The 19387-nt window shown below is 52.0% G+C and overlaps 1 protein-coding gene across 5 annotated transcripts in view; it reads right to left on the bottom strand.

The window, feature by feature from the left end:
• ARHGEF18 (Rho/Rac guanine nucleotide exchange factor 18) overlaps positions 1-19387 on the bottom strand; it is a 130170-nt gene that overhangs the window by 87862 nt on the left and 22921 nt on the right. For all 5 annotated transcript variants that reach the window (XM_030936241.1, XM_030936242.1, XM_030936243.1 and 2 more), the window contains exons 3-10: positions 17160-17419; positions 14076-14226; positions 13194-13308; positions 11214-11271; positions 10682-10726; positions 9008-9085; positions 6779-6881; positions 6471-6612 (exon numbers count right to left, since the gene is read on the bottom strand). In XM_030936241.1, coding sequence (XP_030792101.1) covers positions 6471-6612; positions 6779-6881; positions 9008-9085; positions 10682-10726; positions 11214-11271; positions 13194-13308; positions 14076-14226; positions 17160-17419 — 952 coding nt within the window. The remainder of the gene's footprint in view (positions 1-6470; positions 6613-6778; positions 6882-9007; positions 9086-10681; positions 10727-11213; positions 11272-13193; positions 13309-14075; positions 14227-17159; positions 17420-19387) is intronic.

Raw genomic sequence — 19387 nt, 5'->3', positions numbered from 1 at the left:
AGGCTCGGTAGTTCACACCAGTAATCCCAGCACTTTGGGAGGCATAGGTGGGAGGATCACCTGAAGGCAGGAATTCGAGACTAGCCTGGATAACATAGCAAGACCCTGTCTCTATAAAAAAATAAATATCAGGCCGGGCGCGGTGGCTCAAGCCTGTAATCCCAGCACTTTGGGAGGCCGAGACGGGCGGATCACGAGGTCAGGAGTTCGAGACCATCCTGGCTAACACCGTGAAACCCCGTCTCTACTAAAAAATACAAAAAAAGCTAGCCGGGCGAGGTGGCTGACGCCTGTAGTCCCAGCTACTCGGGAGGCTGAGGCAGGAGAATGGCGTAAACCTGGGAGGCGGAGCTTGCCGTGAGCTGAGATCCGGCCACTGCACTCCAGCCTGGGCAACAGAGCGAGACTCCGTCTCAAAAAAAATAAAAAAATAAAAATAAAAATAAAAAATAAATAAATAAATAAATATCTCAATAAAAACAAACTAAAGCACTTACAGTGTTTGTGACAGTGTAAGTGCTCTGTACGGTAATGCTAACCATTGTTGTTATTTGTGCAAAGTCTTTTATGATTATAAAGTGACATTCAGGAAATTAGACACTGTTGGAACTCTCATCGCTCAAGGTCATTTTTGTAAGGGGTTTATTGATTTGCAGGACATGATAAGCTACTCGCCTTGCTTGCTACCAGATAACCTCATTCAGGGGTTGGCAAACTTGCTCTGTAATGCTGCAAACTCAACTCTGCCAACCAAAAGTGTAGCTTGAGCCAAACATGGTGGCTCATGCCTATAATCCCAGCACTTTGGGAGGCAGAAGTGGGTGGATCACTTGAGGTCAGGAGTTTGAGACTAGCCTGGCCAACATGGTGAAACCCCATCTCTACTGAAAAAAATTAGCCAGGCATGGTGGCAGGCACCTGTAATCCCAGCCACTCGGGAGGCTGGGGCATGAGAATTGCTTGAACCTGGGAGGTAGAGGTTCCAGTGAGCCGACATCGTGCCACTGCACTCCAGCGTGGGCGACAGAGCGAGATTCTGTCTCAGAACAAAACAAAACAAAAAACAAAGATGTAGCTTGGAAACAACTGAAGATGATACATAAATGACAGGAGAGCTGTCCTGCAACAAAACCTTATTTGCAGACTGTAAAATGCAAATTTCATAGAATGGTTGTGTGTCACCAAATATTTGTTTTCAACCACTTACAAATGCAAAAAACCCACACTATTCTTAGCTTTCAGCATATACAAACAAACAAAAAAACTCAAAAAACAAAAAACAGGTGATGGACTGCAGTGTGCCAGTCCCTGACTTAGTAAATTGTTGCCAACCCTTTCCGAGGTTGCATGGTCTATTTGGAGATCTGATGAAAACCCTGGATGCTCACCTCCTCCAGAAAAATGCAGGGACACAGCAGATGTGGCATATAACTCCAGGGGGTCTGAAAGCTCATAAGCGGGTGCTGGAGGCTGTCCCGCCCAAATCCCCAGCTAGAAGGCAGGAATTGTCTTTGCAGCTCCCCCAGTGGAGAAGGGGTCCCGAGCAGCAATGGCAAATTCCAGGCTCACAAATTCCAGGGGCCACTGAAGCCTGCCTTCCCTGAGAAGAGTCTAGGTGGAGGCTGGATTTGCAGACAGCAAGCCCAGCCATCAAGTGACAAGTGACAGGGTCCTCTGAGCAATCCCCCGGTTGGGGGCAGGCATGCACGTTTGTGTGACCTGCAGCGGGTTCCGACAGACCTCTTCTACCTCCACTTCAAGCACACTGGCCTTTCTGCCGCCTGAGGCACATTCCTGCCCCAGGACCTTTGCACCTACGACCTGAAATACTCTTCCCTACATATCCACAGGGCCCTTTTCCCACTTCCTCCACATCTGGATTCCAACGTCACCAATTCGGAGAGGCTATCCCTGGACACTTAAGGGAGAGCCGTGGTCCTCACCTGGGGGTGACTGCATTCCTACCCTGCCACTAGAGGACACTCAGCAACTTGGTCATCATAGCTAGGGGTGCTCCTGCCACCAAGTGGGTGAAGGCCATGGATGCTGTTCAACCTCCTCCCAGGCACAGGGCAGCCCCACACGACAGCCCCAAATGTCAGTAGTGCTGAGGTTGACAAACTCTGTAATCACTCTGTCTCCTTTTCCAACTTCATATTTTTCCTTTGTCTTTTTTTGAGACAGAGTCTCACTCTGTCACCCAGGCTGGAGTGCAGCGGTGCAATCTCAGCTCACTGCAATCTCCGCCTCCCGGGCTCAAGCGATCCTCTCACTTCAGCCTCCCGTGTAGCTGGGACTACAGGCATGCACCACCATGCCCAACTTTTTTTTTTTTTTTTTTTTTTTTTTTTTTGAGACGGAGTTTTGTTCTCATCGCCCGGGCTGGAGTGCAATGGCGCGATCTCAGCTCACTGCAACCTCTGCCTCCCGAGTTCAAGCGATTCTCCTGAGTCAGCCTCTGAGTACCTGGGATTACAGGCATGTGCCACCACGCCTGGCACATTTTTGTATTTTTAGTAGATATGAGTTTCACCATGTTGGCCAGGCTGGTCTTGAACTCCTGACCTCAAGCGATCCGCCCACCTCGGCCTCCCAAAGTGCTGGGATTACAGGCATGAGCCACTGCACCCGGCCAGGAAATACTTTTGGTTGTCCCAACTGGAGGGGGGGGGGTTGCTATTGGCATTGAGTGGGTCTAAAGGCCAGGGATGGTAGTCAACATCCTGCAATGCACAGGAGAGGCCCCCATGATAGAAAGTGATTGGGCCCCAAATAGGTCAATAGTGTTGAGTCTGTGAAACCTGCCTGTCAGCAGCAATGAGCCAACTAACGGCGTACAAATCACTCTGGGTTCTTGTTAAAATGCAGATTCTGTTTCAGTCCATCTGAGATGGGACCTGGGATTTGGTATTAAAAGTTCCCAGGTGGGCCAGGTGCAGTGGCTGATACCTGTAATCCCAGCACTTTGGGAGGCTGAGATGGGAGGATCACTTGGGCTGGGGATTTCAAGACCAGCCTGGGCAACATGGAGAAACCCCATCTCTACAAAATATTAGCCAAGTATTTGTGACACGCACCTGTAGTCCCAGCTACTCAGGAGGCTGAGGTGGGAGGATCACTTAAGCCTGGGAGGTGGAGGTTGCAGTAAGCTGAGATTGCACCACTGCACTTCAGCATGGGTGACAGAGCCAGACCCTATCTTAAAAAAAAAAAAGGCTGGGAGCGGTGTCTCACACCGGTAATCACAGCACTTTGGGAGGTCGAGGCAAGCAGATCATGAGGTCAGGAGATCGAGACCATCCTGGCTAACATGGTGAAACCCAGTCTCTACTAAAAATACAAAAAGTTAGCTGGACGTGGTGGCAGGCGCCTGTAGTCCCAGCTACTCAGGAGGCTGAGGCAGGAGAATGGCGTGAACCCGGGAGGTGGAGCTTGCAGTGAGCCGAGATCGTGCCACTGCACTCTAGCCTGGGTGACAGAGCAAGACTCCATCTCAAAATAAATAAATACATAAATAATTAAAAACAAAAAAGTCCCAGGTGGGCCAGCCATGGTGGCTCATGCCTATAATCCCAACACTTTGGGAAGCTGAGGCAGGAGGATCCCTTGAGCTCAGGAGTTTGAGACCAGCCTGGGCAACATAGCAAGACCCCATCTCTACAAACAGACCAAAAAAATTAAAAATTAGCAGGATGTGGTTATATATGCCTGTGGTCCCAGCTATTTGGGAGGCTGAGATGGGAGGATTGCTTAAGCCAGGGATTTCAAGGCTGCAGTGAGCTATGATCACACCACTGCCCTCCAACCTGGGGCAGAGAGAGAGAGAGAGAGAGAGAGAGAGAGAGAGAGAGAGAGAGAGAGAGAGAGAGAGAGAGATCCTGCCTCTAAAATAAAAATAAAATTTTTAAAAGTTCCCAGGTGACAGCCCAGGTAAGGTGGCTCACACCTGTAATCCCAGCACTTTGGGAGGCCGAGGCAGGCAAATTACTTGAGGTCAGGAGTTCGAGACTAGCCTGACCAACATGGTGAAACCCTGTTTCTACTAAAAATACAAAAATTAGCTGGGCATGGTGGTGGGTGCCTGTAATCCCAGCTACTCGGGAGGCTGGGGCAGGAGAATCACTTGAACCTGTGAGGTGAAATTTGCAGTGAGCTATGGTCATGCCACTGCACTCCAACCTGGGTGACAGAGTGGGACTCCATCTCAAAATAATAATAATAATAATAATGAAGTTCCCAGATGATGGTGATGCTCTAAGTCAGTGGGCCAAGGTCATACAAGACCTTGGATGACCCCAAATCAGAGTTTAAAGACCTCAGGATTTTTCTGAAAAGTGAAAGCAGGAACAGAAACAAATGGAGAATGATAGTGAACCAGCAATCATAGAAGAAAGTGCCTAGTTCAGCTCAACCTGGAGCTGTTCAAGCAAGAGCACCCAAGAGCAGGCTCCCAGAACCTGCTCTGTGCAGCCTTGGTTCTAGATCTCTGGCTTTACTCACCCAACTTCCAACCTCCTACCTGCCCCTTGCATCTGATGCCTAAGATAGATTGAGCTCACCTCATGCCCTGCAGAAGAGAACAAGGTGTCAGGGAAAAGAGGGAGTCACCTGCTGTCCCACATTAAGGACTTCAGCACGCCGACTTTGTTGGTGCACTGAAGATTTGGCAAAGACTGGGCACGGTGGGTGACTCACACCTGTAATTCCAGCACTTTGGGAGGCTGAGGCGGGAGGATCGCTTGAGTCTAGGAGTTTGAAAGCAGCCTGGGCAATATAGTGAGATCTTGTCTCTACAAAAATAAGTTAAAAAATTAGCCAAGCATGGTGGTGCACACCTGTAGACCCAGCTACTTGGGAGGAGGGAGGGGGAGGATTGCTTGAGCCCAGGAGGCAGAGGCTGCAGTGTGCTGAGATCACACCATTGCACTTCAGCCTGGGCAACACAGTGAAATCCTGTCGCAAAAAAAAAAAAAAAAAAAAAAAAGATTTTGCAAAAAGCCCATGCCAGCCTCCGCTGAGGACGGCTCATGGGTCACAGAGCTGGATGGGGATTGCCTAACAAAGGAAAAGCCCAAAGAGGAACACCCTTGACACCACTGACCACCAACAGCCACGCCCAGCCCCATGGCCAGCAATGACACTGCAGAAAGAGAGGGAAACGTGAAAGAAGGAAAATTCCCGCACCTGGAGCAGGTAAAGCCAACAAATGCAAAGCCTGCGGTCAGGTTGCTGAGAAGCACTTGCCTCAGGGTGGAGATGTTGCTGTCACTGCATGGTCTAAGCCTATCTAGGATCTGCTTGCCCATCTCATTCACCCATAGATTCCTGTCTGGAGGCAATTCTGTCCCCCAGGAGACTTTTGGCCATGGCCGGAGACATTTTTGGTTGTTGCAACTGGAGGCAGGAGGTGGTTACTCCTGACATTTAGAGGGCAGATGCCAGGGATGCTACTAAATATCCTACGATGCACAGGATAGCCCCTTAGAACAAAGAATTACCTGGACCCAAATGTTGACAGCGCTAAGGTCCAGAAACTGTGAACTAGCCTGCGTTCTGCCAGTCACAGACGGCGGTTTGGATTCTTGCTACAAACGGCGCATGAATCTTTCCTAACACGCAATTGCCACCACCTCCTCTTCTTCATTCCCTTCAAAGTGGAGCTTATTTGCAAAATGACTAAGTTCTAAATCCCAGCGATGATCAGAGCCATCTCTTTCTGGGAGTCTCTTGAATCCGGTACTCTTTCTTGAGTAGAGACTCTTCCCCTCGCAACCCCGCGACCACCGAGAGCCCCAGGAAGCAGAAAACGACCTGTTATGGATAAAATGGTATGCCTCCCCACCATCAAATTCATATGTTGCAATCCTACTCCCTCACTTCTGTCCTGTAGGATGTGACCTTATTTGTAAATAGAGTCTTTGCGAATGTAAATAAGCTAAGATGAGGCCACACTGGAGTCTGGTGGGCCGCTAATCCAATGTGGCTGGTATCCTTATAGAAAGGGGAAATTGGGATACAGGCAGGGCCATGTGATGCTAAGGGATGAAGCCAGGAGAGATGCCTGGAACAGATCATTTCCTGGCACCTTCATATGAAGCTCAGCACTTGATCTTAGACTTTAAGCCTCCAGAACTGCAAGGGAATATATCTCTGATGGTTAAGCCACCTGGTAAGTGGTGCTTTGTCCTGACAGCCCTAGCAAACCCATCCGTGGCTCAAGTCCAGATGCTGCAGGAGGATTCCCACAATGTCAAAAGCTGGGACTTAAAGGGACTGTTGCCAGTCCTGAGTTAGCCCAAGGGACCCTGTGCCCAGGGAGCCATCCCTCGTTCTTTCCAGGGAGCCGCCAAGGAGAGGGCAAAACAGAACGAGGATGCACACATCAAGAGAGCCCAGAAGTATGATTGAAAGGACGCGAAGAAGAGAAGGTGACTGCCCTCCAGGAGGATGGATTGGGCCACCAGACTTACCCGAGCTCAAGAAGGGTTTGCCACACAGGGGGCAGCTGGAGGGGCTGGAGAAGGTCCCTTGCACGAGCTGGTGCCCATGGACACACTCCCGCCTCTCTCGTGCATCCTGGCCCTTGTCCTTTAGATGTGCTGGGCTCTTCCCCTGGATGGGACAGAGGCAGGTCTCAGGATGCCCTCTGCAGGGGCTGGCCCTCTTAGGTACTGTGTACGCAGCGCACCGCCAGCCCCAATCACAGGGCTCCCGGGTTAAGGGCAGCATGCCAAGCTGGGGAAGGCAGAGGGGGGCCCCGTGGCTCAGCTCCCCTGACCTTCTCCTTCTGCCTGGTCACTCGACTGCGGAGGCAGCTCAGCCTGCGCTTCACGCTGGTACTCTTGTCACTCTTCTCATTCTTGCCAGCGCTGTCCTCGCTCCTGGGGGACGAGAGGGAAGGTCCACTAGAGGGAGCCAGCAGCCATTCTGAGGCAGCCCTGTGGGTTGCTCCAGGAATCCACCTGGAACCTGTCTCCCTGTGGCCTCCCGGTCCTGCCTTACTCCTTCCCTGGCCCTTGACTTCCTCCTTCCCTCCCTCCTTCCCTCTCTTACTTATTCACTCGGCAAACACGAATGAATGTTTGCAAAGTTCCGGGAGCTTTGGGGACTGGGTTTGCAGACTGAAATGCAACATGATCTCAGGTTTGCGGTCCCTCAATGCCTGGGCTGGGAATTTCAGCTCTCTTCACTTGTGATTTCTATCTCTAATTCACATCCCCCACCCCCACTCGGTATCTAATTGACCTTATTTATTTATTTGTTTAAATTTTTTCTGAGACAGAGTCTCACTCTGTAACCCAGGCTGGAGTGCAGTGGTGCGATCTCCACTCACTGCAACCACTGCCTCCAGGTTCAAGCGATTCTCATGCCTCAGCCTCCCGAGTAGCTGGGACCACAGGTGTGTGCCACAGCTAATTGTTGGTTTTTGTTTTTTGTTTGTTTTTGTTTTTGATTTTTTGAGACTGAGTCTTGCTCTGTTGCCCAGGCTGGAGTGCAGTGGTGCGATCTCAGCTCACTGCAAGTTCTGCCTCCTGGGTTCACGCCACTCTCCTGCCTCACCCTCCCGAGTAGCTGGGACTACAGGCGCCCGCCACCACGCCCAGCTAATTTTTTGTATTTTCAGTAGAGACGGGGTTTCACCGTGTTAGCCAGGATGGTCTCAATCTCCTGACCTCGTGATCCGCCCGCCTCGGCCTCCCAAAGTGTTGGGATTACAGGTGTGAGCCACCGCGCCCAACCTGTTTTGTATTTTTAGTAGAGGCGAGGTTTCACCATGTTGGCCAGGCTGGTCTCGAACTCCTGACCTCAGGTGATCCATCTGCCTTAGCCTCCCAAAGTGCTGGGATTACAGGCATGAGCCACCGCACCCAGCCCTAATTGGTCTTTAAATCTTGCTCATTCTTCTATCTCCTCCCCCATCCCCAACTCCATCCTTGGGTCACTGGCATGGCTTCCTGGATTTCAGGGACACCCTCATTTAATAAATATTAGGTTAGTGACATATAAGGCAGACATGATTCCTGCTCTGGTAGGATCTATTTCCTGGGTGGAGACGCCGTTTCTCCAGTCTGTGCCCCCGATCCCAGTCCAAGTGGCTTCTGGAACTTTGTAAATATTCGTAAATGTTTGTTGAATGAATGAGTGAATGAGAAAGGGAGGGAGGAAAGGAGGGAGAGGGAGGGATTCAGGGACCTTCAGCCTTGTCTGTGATCCTCATCCTGTCCCCATCCTATCACCAGAACTGATGATGCTTGCAGGCCTCCCTGCTATTTATTTATTTATTTGTTTGTTTGTTTGTTTGTTTATTTTTGAGAGGGAGTTTCACTCTGTCGCCCAGGCTGGAGTGCAAGGGCGCGATCTCGGCTCACTGCAACCTCCGCCTCCTGGGTTCAAGTGATTCTCCTGCCTCAGCCTCCCGAGCAGCTGGGATTACAGGCACCCGCCACCACATCTGGCTAATTTTTGTATTTTTAGTAGAGATTGGATTTCACCATGTTGGCCAGGCTGATGTTGAACTCCTGACCTCAGATGATCCACCCTCCTCGGCCTCCCAAAGTGCTGGGATTATAGGCATGAGTCACAACACCTGAGCCCCACTGCTCTTTAGGATAAAGTCTGCGCTCTCTCATGTGGTTGAGGTGGTCTGGTCTCTGTTGACTTCTCCCACCTTCCCTCCTCCCCGCCCTACTCTGATGTCATTCCCTAAGCCTTCTAATTCCATTTTGTTTCCTTCGTCTTCATCTGCACATATTGGCAAACTCCTACCCTTCCGTCAGAACCCTGCTTACATCGTCACTTCCTCCAGGAAGTCTTCCTCTGTTCTCTCAGAGTATACGAGAGCCTCATCCCTCCCTTCCCTGCCAGCTCCCACCATTGCCCTGATGGGGGCCCCAGCTCCTGCCTCCAGCACAGGGGGCCTGGCCCAAAGGACCATCCGTAAACACTTGTTCAAATCCAAGGCTGCCCTCCCCTGCCGTTCTCACTTGCAGCAGGTCTGTATACTTACTCCGACAGGAATTCAAACCAGGTCAGGTTCGAGTGGGCTTCTCCGGAGTTGGCTGACATGCAAGCCCTCTGCCGGGCCCTGCAGGATCAGAGGGGACAGATACCTGGGTCGGCAGCCTCCTCTCCCACTCACCTACCCCAGTGCTACCAAGTACAGGCAGGCACCAGGTACCCCATCTAAGAGCCCACCTGTCCTTGACACTCTGGGCTTGTGTGTGAGACATTATGACAGGTTTTCCAGCAGAGGGCAGTAATGTGTCTTGGCTGAACAAAATCAGTGTTAGCAGGAAGATTTTTTTTTTCTTTTTAAATAGAGATGGGGTCTCGCTCTGTTGTCCAGGCTGGAGTGTAGTGGTACAATCACAGCTCACTGCAGACTCGACCTGTGGGGCTTGAGCGATCCTCCCGCCTCAGTCTCCTGAGTAGCTGGGACTATAGGCATGTGCCACCATGCCTGGCTAATTTTTAATTTTTTTTTTTAACCAAGTACTTAAATCTTACACAATTTTTTTTTTTTTAAAAAACAAGGTTTGGCTCTGTTGCTCAGGCTGGTCTCAAACTCCTGGGCTCAAACAATCCTCCCACCTCAGCCTCCCAAATTGCTGGGATTATAGGCGTGAGCCACGTCACCCAGCAAGTTTTTAATTTTTTTTGTAGAAACAGGGTCTCACTATTTTTCCCAAGCTGGTCTCAAACTCCTGGCCTCCAAATGATCCTCCCACCATGGCCTCCCAAAGTGTTGGGATTACAGTGGTGTGAGCCACTGCATCCGGCTACAAGAAGATTTTGTAACAGATGGCAGTGTCTTAGGCAGGAGGCACCTTTACCTGTTTGCTCCAAGGGCCCCCTGTGCCAGGGCAGCCTGCCCCTCTCCACCTCTTGTCTTCTAACCTCCTCCCTCCTCTCCTGCCTCGTTTTTCTTCCCTTGAATGCAGCCTTCCCTTTTTTCTTTTTTTTTCTTTTTAAGTCAGAGTCTCACTGTGTCACCAGGCTGGAGTACAATGGCGTGATCTCGGCTCGCTGCAACCTCCACTTTCCGGGTTCAAGCAATTCTCCTGCCTCAGTCTCCTAAGTAGCTGGGATTACAGGTGTCCGCCACCATGCCCGGCTAATTTTTTTTTTTTTTTTTTTTTTGAGGCGGAGTCTCGCTCTGTCGCCCAGACTGGAGTGCAGTGGCGCAATCTCGGCTCACTGCAAGCTCCGCCTCCCGGGTTCACGCCATTCTCCTGCCTCAGCCTCCCTAGTAGCTGGGACTACAGGCGCCCGCCACCTCGCCCGGCTAGTTTTTTGTATTTTTAGTAGAGACGGGGTTTCACCATGTTAGCCAGGATGGTCTCGATCTCCTGACCTTGTGATCCGCCCGTCTCGGCCTCCCAAAGTGCTGGGATTACAGGCTTGAGCCACCACGCCCAGCCTTAATTTTTGTATTTTTAGTAGAGACAGGGTTTTGCCATGTTTGCCAGGCTGGTCTCGAACTCCTGACCTCAGGTGATCCACCCTCCTTGGCTTCCCAAAGTGCTGGGATTCCAGGCATAAGGCACCTCGCCCAGCCCTCACCCAGTCTTCTCTACCCCTGTCTCCCACACCTGTACACGCCCCTACATGTCTCCTACTCTTGTCTCCCACTTTGTTCCTCCATGTCTGTCCCCTCGTGCCTGTCCCGATTCCCACTTACCCATGGTACTGTCGAAGTTCTTGAAGCACCTGCTGGACAATCAGCCTGTGGGGTTGGGGGGGATTAGAACAGCCCACGTTAGCTCCAGGTGACAGACACTCTCCCAGAGACAAGCTGGGGTTGCCCAACCAGGCCTCAGGTCCTGATGCAGACCCTACTCAAAGCCAGCTACTCTGGAGGCTGAGGCAGGAAATTCACTTGAACCTGGGAGGCAGAGGCTGCAGTGAGCCGAGATTGTACCACTGCACTCCAGCCTGGGTGACAGAGGGAGACTAAGTCTCACAAGAAAAAAAAAAAGCCATAATTATCTCCCAAGGCTACACTGAGAACCTTTCTGAGGGGCCTGGGCCTCTCCCACCCGGAGAAGGATGGTGTCAGAAAGAAGATGAGGTTATGGGGGACTAGTGGGATGGTGTCTGGCCCTGGTCACTTATGGCCAGCAACACTGCACCCCGGCAGCCCTCCTCCCACAGCCCTGACTTTCCGGTCTGTTCCCTGGTGGTCCTTTCCCTACCACGAGGCAGAAACTCACACGTGATCTGGTTCCACGTGGTCTTTTTCCATGCACTCCAGCACTGGAGGTTCCAGGCCTGGAAGAAGCGCCCCCATCCCAGGAAGCACAGTTGTGAGGAGTTCTGGGACGGGACCAGCCCAGCAGAGCCCTCCCGGATGCCACCCTGAGCCCCTGCAGAACTGGAGGCCATGCAGACAAGGCCTGTACTCTCGGGGAACAGAGACGAGAAGAGGACAGAGAGCCAGGGACAAACGCAGGGGTCCCCAGTGTCTTGTGAGTGCTTACACCCTACTAAGTGCTTTACATGTGTGAGCTCAGCAGACTCTCCAAGTGGCCTTAAGAAGATAATGCTTATTATCCCCCCTCCCCTTTTTTTCCTTACGCAGAGTCTCACTCTGTCACCCTGGATGGAGTGCAATGGCTCAATCTTGGCTCACTGCAACCTCCGCCTCCCGGGTTCAAGTGATTCTCCTGCCTCAGCCTCCCGAGTAGCTGGGATTACAGGCACGCACCACCATGCCTGGCTAATTCTTATATTTTTAGTAGAGATGGGGTTTCACCATGTTGGCCAGGCTGGTCTCAAACTCCTGACCTCATGTGATCCACCTCCCTCGGCCTCCCAAAGCGCTAGGATTACAGGCGTGAGCCATCGCACCAGGCCTTTTTTTTTTTTTTTTTTTTTTTTTTTTTTTTTTTTTTTTAGACGGAGTCTCGCTCTGTCGCGGCCCAGGCTGGAGCGCAGTGCAGTGGCCGGATCTCAGCTCACTGCAAGCTCCGCCTCCCGGGTTTACGCCATTCTCCTGCCTCAGCCTCCCGAGCAGCTGGGACTACAGGCGCCCGCCACCTCGCCCGGCTAGTTTTTTGTATTTTTTTTTAGCAGAGACGGGGTTTCACCGTGTTAGCTAGGATGGTCTCGATCTCTTGACCTCGTGATCCACCCGTCTCGGCCTCCCAAAGTGCTGGGATTACAGGTTTGAGCCACCGCACCTGGCCTTTTTTTTGGAGACAGTTTCACTCTGTCACCCAGAGTGGAGTGCAGTCCTGCCATCAGAGCTCACTGCAGCCTTGACCTCCTGGGTTTAAGCGATCCTCCCACCTCAGCCTCCCAAGTAGCTGGGACTACAGGTGCACACCGTCATGCCCAGCTAATTGTTTTTATATTTTTAGTAGAGACAAGGTTTTGCCATGTTGCCCAGGCTGGCGTCAAACTCCTGGGCTCAAGCTATTCACCTGCCTTGGCCTCCCAAAGTGCTGGGATTCCAGGTGTGAGCTGCCACGCCTCTTCTAATAGAGGAAGCCACAGAGGCTCAGAGACTTGTTATGTGTTTAGACTCCAGGTTTGTCTGATGCCAGAGAGGTGCAAGGTCTCGGGATAAAAATTCAGAGATAAAGAAAGAGATAAAGAAACAGTCAGAATGCCAGGCGCGATGGTTCATGCCTGTAATCCCAGCACTTTGGGAGGTTGAGGGGAGCCGATCACTCGAGGCCAGGACTTTGAGACCAGCCTGGCCAACATGGCAAAACCCTGTGTCTACTAAAAATACAAAAATTAGCCGGGCATGGTATCGGGTGCTTGTAGTCCCAGCTACTTGGGAGGTTGAGGCAGGAGAATCGTTTGAACCCGGGAGGCGGAGGTTGCAGTGAGCTGAGATTGCACCACTGCACTGCAGCCTGGGTGACACAGCAAGACTCTGTCTCAAAAACAAAAGAGTCGGAGAGAGAAGAGAGAGAGACAAGGTCATTGCAATGGGGCAATCTCACACTGGCTCAAGGGTTGCAGGGAGAGGAGGAGGGACAGATGCTGGAGGTCCCTTCCCCTCTCTGGCTTCCCCCAACGTTCTGCCCAGTCCCTGCCCAGGGGACCCTAAGCCAACCCCCTTCCGTTCCCTGGGGCCCATTGGGAGCCCCATCAAGGGGACTCTCCAGGGTTTCACCATGTTGGCCAGGTTCCTCTTTCCCTGACTTGGTTTGAATGAAGGAAACTCCCAGGCTGGCCACCTTGAGCAGGTGGAGCAGGCACTTCCAAATCCAGAGAGATTTCCGGGGAGCGGATCTCATAGGAGGACACAGGAACGGACCTTGACCTCACTCTTTTCTTGGGGCTGTCACATTCCTGCAGGGAATTAAACCTCTCACTAAGCTGGGAAGGCAGCCTGGACTGCAGGCAGTTTCCCTAGGTTGAGGGTCCCCACCCACAGCCAGGGCCACCTCCACAGAAACGGGGTGACACACTCATCCAAGCCTCAGCCTCCAGCCATTCTCCCCAGCCATAGGGCATGGGTTCAGCCACCCCCTTCCCAGTCACAGAGATGTAGTCCTGGCCGAGGAGCCTCCAGCTATGAGCTGGAGCCCCAGGTATCAGGGCCACAGGTTCCAACAATGGCCAGAAATTTCCCCCAGGGTCATTTGTGATCATAGCCAAAGATGTCTCAGCCACCAGCCACTCCAAGCATGCATTCCTCAGGTGTGAGCTGGGATCTCAGGTCAGAGACAAATTCTCCTTAGCTGCCTACCCCAACCACAGACACAGCTGCCTTCCAGCTGCAGGCTACACTCCAGGCAAAGATCCTCCAAGCCTGGCTGAAACTGCAAGATAAGACATCCCCCATCCCCTTGTCTCCAGCCCTTGGGTTGCAGTCATGGCCATGCATAGCCTGCCCTAGATGCTTACCCAGGGAAAACCCTTCAGGCATGGGCTGGAATCTTAGGACCCAGAGACTACCAAGGCATGGGCCACGCCATAGATAAGCACCCCCCACCCCGCCATGGTGGGTAAACACCACCAGCCCTGGCAAGTCAAGTCTCTCCTTCCTACCCATAGCACTGGCTTCTGGACCCAAAAACATGCTATTGTCAGGGGTGGCTGCAGGTTACACGCACTTTGCCTGGGCTGTCTGCAGGGGTCCCGCCCCCAGACAGACAACCTTGAGTCCAAGTCTTCAGCCCTCCTCCCGGCAGGTTCAAAGCAAGGCTGGCCAGTGTTCGAGGGAGACAGGGTTCCTCATCCACAGCTGAGTCATCGAGGCTGAGCCTAATGGGAGAAGACAGGGTACTGGGGCTTCTTGCCCACCTGGCTGCTGCCCCAGGCATCCAGGGGGACTTGAAAGAACATGCAAGGGGGACCTTCCAGGACAGGGAAGGGTACACAGGCCACAGACAGGGGTCTAGACCTCCCAGTATGAGAGGATTTGGTGACAAGGGGGAGAGTACAAAGAAAGCCAGCCTGGTTATATTTGTTGGAGCTACATTTGCATCTCAGATCGTTTTTACACAGACTGGTTTTCTTTTTCTTTTCTTTTCTCTTTTCTTCTCTTTCCCTTTCCCCCTTCCCTTCCCTTCCCTTCCCTTCCCTTCCCTTCCCTTCCCTTCCCTCCCCTTCCCTTCCCTTCCCTCCCCTCCCCTCCCCTCCCCTCCCTTCCCTTCCCTTCCCTTCCCTTTCCCTCGCCTCGCATCCCCTCTCCTCCCCTCCCCTCCCTTCCTTTCCCTTCCCTTCCCTTCCCTTCCCTCCTCTCTCTCTCTTTTTTTTTTTTTTTTTAGACAGAGTCTCACTCTGTCACCCAGGCTGGAGTGCGGTGGCACAATCTCGGCTCGCTGCAACCTCCGCCTCCCAGATTCAAGCGATTCTCCTGCCTCAGCTTCCCAAGTAGGTGGGATTACAGGCACGCACCACCATACCCAGACAATTTTTACATTTTTAGTAGAGACAAGGCTTCACCACGTTGGCCAGGCTGGTCTCAAACTCCTGACCTCAAGTGATCCCCCCGACTCTGCTTCCCAAAGTCCTGGGATTACAGGCATGAACCACTGCACCCGGCCTGAATTTCTATTTGGGATGACTTGGAAGGGGTTGAGAGACACGGGTTAGGGGTGGCTAGAGCGCCCCTCCTGCTATTTGGTGCTGCTACTGTGGGGTGCCTGGCATCTCACACATTTCCGGTTTGATCATAAGTGCATGGATGCAGATCACATTTAGGCTTATATGCATGGGTCTGATGGGGGCTGAGCATGACTGTACTCTCAGTGCAGCTGTGTAAGATTGGGTTTTTGTGTGCTTGCAGTGTGTGTGCTTGCAGTGTGTGTGCTTGCAGTGTGTGCGTGCAGTCGATTTTTTTTTTTTCTTTCTTTCTTTTTTTTGAGATAGAGTCTTCCTCTGTCGCCCAGGCTGGAGTGCAAGTGGCACAATCCTGGCTCACTGCAACCTCTGTCTCCTGGGTTCAAGTGATTCTCGGGCCTCAGCCTCCTGAGTAGCTGGGACTACAGGTGTGCACCACCATGCCTGGCTAATTTTTGTATTTTTAGTAGACAGGGGGTTTTGCCATGTTGACCAGGCTGGTCTTGAACTCCTGACCTCAGGTGATCCACCCACCTTGGCCTCCCAAGGTGCTGGGATTACAAGTGTGAGCCACTGTGTCTGGCCTCACGTGCAGGTTTTTTGGGCTGCCTCTGATGGTGCAGATGCCTCTCATGGCCCTACAGCAGGGATCCCCAACCCCTGGGCCACAGACTGGTAGGTACTGGTCCGTGACTATTTATTTATTTATTTATTTATTTATTTATTTATTTGAGACAGAGTCTCACCCTGTGGCCCAGGCTGGAGTGCAGTGGCCAGATCTCAGCTCACTGCAAGCTCCGCCTCCCGGGTTCACGCCATTCTCCTGCCTCAGCCTCCCGAGTAGCTGGGACTACAGGCGCCCGCCACCACACCCGGCTAATGTTTTTGTATTTTTAGTAGAGACGGGGTTTCACCGTGTTAGCCAGGATGGTCTTGATCTCCTGACCTCATGATCCGCCCATCTCGGCCTCCCAAAGTGCTGGAGTTACAGGCGTGAGCCACCGCGCCCGGCTGCCGTGAGCTTTTAGAATCAGGGCTGCAAAGCAGAAGGTGAGCGCGTATGTGTGAGCGAAGCTTCCTCTGTATTTACAGCTGCTCCCCATTGCTTGCATGACCGCTTGAGCTCCGCCTCTTGTCAGATGAGTGGCAGCATTAGATTCTCAAAGGAGCAGGGGCCCGGCCTGTTGGCTCATGCCTGTAATTCCAGCACTTGGGAGGTCGAGGTGGGCGGATCCTCTGAGGTCAGCAGTTTGAGACTAGTCTGGCCAACATGGTAAAACTCCGTATCTACTAAAAATACAAAAAATCAGCCGGGTGTGGTGGTGTGAGCCTGTAGCATGGGCAACAGAGTGAGATTCTGTCTCAAAAAAAAAAAAAAAAAAAAAATTCTCATAGGAGCGAGAACTGTATCGTGAACTGCACATGTGAGGGATCCAGGTTGCACAGTCTTTATGAGAATCTAGGCCAGGCGCAGTGGCTCACGCCTGTAATCCCCGCACTTTGGGAGGCCAAGGCAGGCGGATCATGAGGTCAGGAGTTCGAGACCAGCCTGACCAACATGGTAAAACCCCATCTCTACTAAAAATACAAAAATTAGCCTGGTGTGGTGGTGCATGCCTGTAATCCCAGCTACTTGGGAGGCTGAGGCAGGAGAATTGCTTGGACCCAGGAGGCGGAGCTTGCAGTGAACCGAGATCACGCCACTGCACTCTAGCCTGGGCAATGTAGTGAGACTCCATCTCAAAAAAAAAAAAAAAAAAAGAGAATCTAATGCCTGATGATCCCATCACCCCCAGAATGGACCAGCTAGTGCAGGAAAACAAGCTCAGGGCTCCCACTGATTCCACATGATGATGAATTGTATAATTACTTAATTATGTATTACAATGTAATAATAAAAGAAATAAAGTGCACGATAAATGGAATGTGCTTGAATTATCCAGAAAGTATCCCCTTTCCCCCTGGGTCCATGGAAAAATCGTCTTCCATGAAACCGGTCCCTGGTGCCAAAAAGGTTGGGGACCATGGCAGGTGCAAGGGGCAGCTTGTCTCAAGACCTGGCTCTGGCCTTCTGGACCCCTGCCCTGTCCCGGGGGTGCATTGTGGGAGGCAGGCAGCAGCGGGGAACTGACCTCCGCCAGCTCTCTGAGCAGCTCCGCGACCTTTCCCAGCTGCGCCGCTTTGACAGATCCTGGGACCCCGCCAAGTTGGAGAAAAGAGAATCCCTTCCTGGTTCTTCACTGGGGGCACGGCTGTCTGAGGCCTCCCCAGGCTGGCTGTGGGAAGGGGCCCCAAGGCCCAGGTCCTGCAGATACTCGCTGCCCTGAAGGGCCCCCAAATCCAGGCTGAGGTCCTCCGCACTCTCGCTGAGCCGCCTGGGAAAATCATCCTCCTATAGGTTGGGAGGGTGAGGAGGGAGAAGATGTTCACCAAGGGGCAGCAGAGCCTGGGGTCTCTTGACCACAAGGTCCCTGCTCCCAACATTCAGACCCTGTCTGTCCCCCACCTGGGCTCAGCGCCCTTCTCACAGCGAGTGGAATGGAATGGGAGGGAGTAGTCCCCCAGTGCCCTGCCTAACCTGGACCTTCAAGACCTCACCCCCACAAAAGGACCAGAAGTCTGGTCTTCCATGCCAAATTCCCCTACTTCTAGCCTTGGCAAAGTACTTCTCGTCACTGAGTTTCCATCTGATTATCTTTTTTTTTTTTTTTTGGTTGTTTTTTTTTTGGTACAGTTCCTGCTCCTGTTCCTATTTCTTTTTCCTTCCCTTCTTTTGTCTTTCACTTCCCTCTTCTCCCAGTCATTCTATTTGTCATTCTGTCCAGCCAGGGCACCTACCTTTTCTTCTCCTTGCAAAACCTCCTCTCCCACCCAGCCCATCCTGAGTCTGTCTGGTGAACTCCTATGCATCCGTCAAAACCCAGCTTGGGCATGCCCTCCAGGTTGCTTTCCTGACTCCTCAAGGTTGGTAAGATGCCCCTTCTCTGGGCTGTCAGGATCTGGAGGACAGGAATTGCCCTTTTTCAGGCCTTTGTTAGGACTGTCTGCACACAGGATTTGGTGAGTAGGTGGGTGGGTAGGCTTCCCCCATGGCTCCATGTGAGGCCAGTGCTGAGATGTGGCTCCAGGCATCCATGTGATCTCAGGCAGCCCTTGGTAGATGCTGTCAATTTGTCAGCTGCACATTTTGGCCGGCAGGAGGCAGGAGGTCCGTGTCCACACCTGTCTTAGGATGAGGAAGGAGGAGCTACGCAGCATTTGCCCTTTTACCTGAACTCACCCATGTTGATGTCTTTATAGATTTGGCCCCTCCCTTCTTTTTATTGCAGTGAGATACACATCACATAAAATTTATCATCTTTTTTTTTTTTTTTTTTTTGAGATGGAGTCTTGCTTTATTGCCTAGGCTGGAGTGCAGTGGCATGATCTCGGCTCACTGCAACCTCCACCTCCCGGGTTCAAGCGATTCTTCTGCCTCAGCCTCCTGAGAAGCTGGGATTACAGGCACTCTCCATTATGCCCAGCTAATTTTTGTATTTTCAGGAGAGACGGGGTTTCACCATGTTGGCCCGGCTGGTCTCGAACTCCTGACCTCAGGGGATTCGCCTGCTTTGGCCTCCCGAAGGGCTGGGATTACAGGCATGTGCCTGTAAAACCGCTTCTGGAGAATTTATATATATTTTTTAGTAGAGACGGGCTTCACGATGTTGGCCAGGATGGTCTTGAACTCCTGACTTCAGGTGATCTGCCTGCCTCAGCCTCCCAGTGTTGGGATTACAGGCAGGAGCCACCGCTCCCGGGCCCATCTCTTAACCATTTTTAAGTGTCCAGTTCAGCATCATTAAGCACATTCCCATTGCTGTACAACCGTCACCTCCATGTATCTCCAGAACTTTCTCATCTTCCCAAACTAAAATTTTGTTGCCATGAAACACTCCCTCCTCATTTCCCTCCCCAGCCCCTGGCACCCACACTTCTACTTTCTGTCTCCATGAATCTGACCAGGCCTGGCATGGTGGTTCATGCCTTGGAATCCCAGCAATCTGGGAGGATCGCTTGAGCCCAGGAGTTTGAGACCAGCCTGGACGACGCAACAAGACCCTATCTCTACAAAAAAAAAAAATTTAAATTGAGCTGGGCATGGTAGCAGACTACTTGGGAGTCTGAGGTGGGAGAATCACTTGAGCCGGGTGGTCGAAGCTGCAGTGAGCTGTGATCATGCTACCGCACTCTAGCCTGGATAACAAAGAAAGATCCTGTCTCAAAAAAAAAAAAAAAAAAAAACCAGCGGGGGGTGGTAAATCTTGAACCCGACAAGTCCAGAGATCTCCTACGAGGGGAATCAGACAGTATTTGTCCT

Source organism: Rhinopithecus roxellana, chromosome 8 (genome assembly GCF_007565055.1).
Source record: "Rhinopithecus roxellana isolate Shanxi Qingling chromosome 8, ASM756505v1, whole genome shotgun sequence".
Taxonomy (NCBI): Eukaryota; Metazoa; Chordata; class Mammalia; order Primates; family Cercopithecidae; genus Rhinopithecus; species Rhinopithecus roxellana.
The sequence above is the reverse complement of the archived record's forward strand: the minus strand, read 5'-3'. Positions and strand labels throughout refer to the sequence as shown.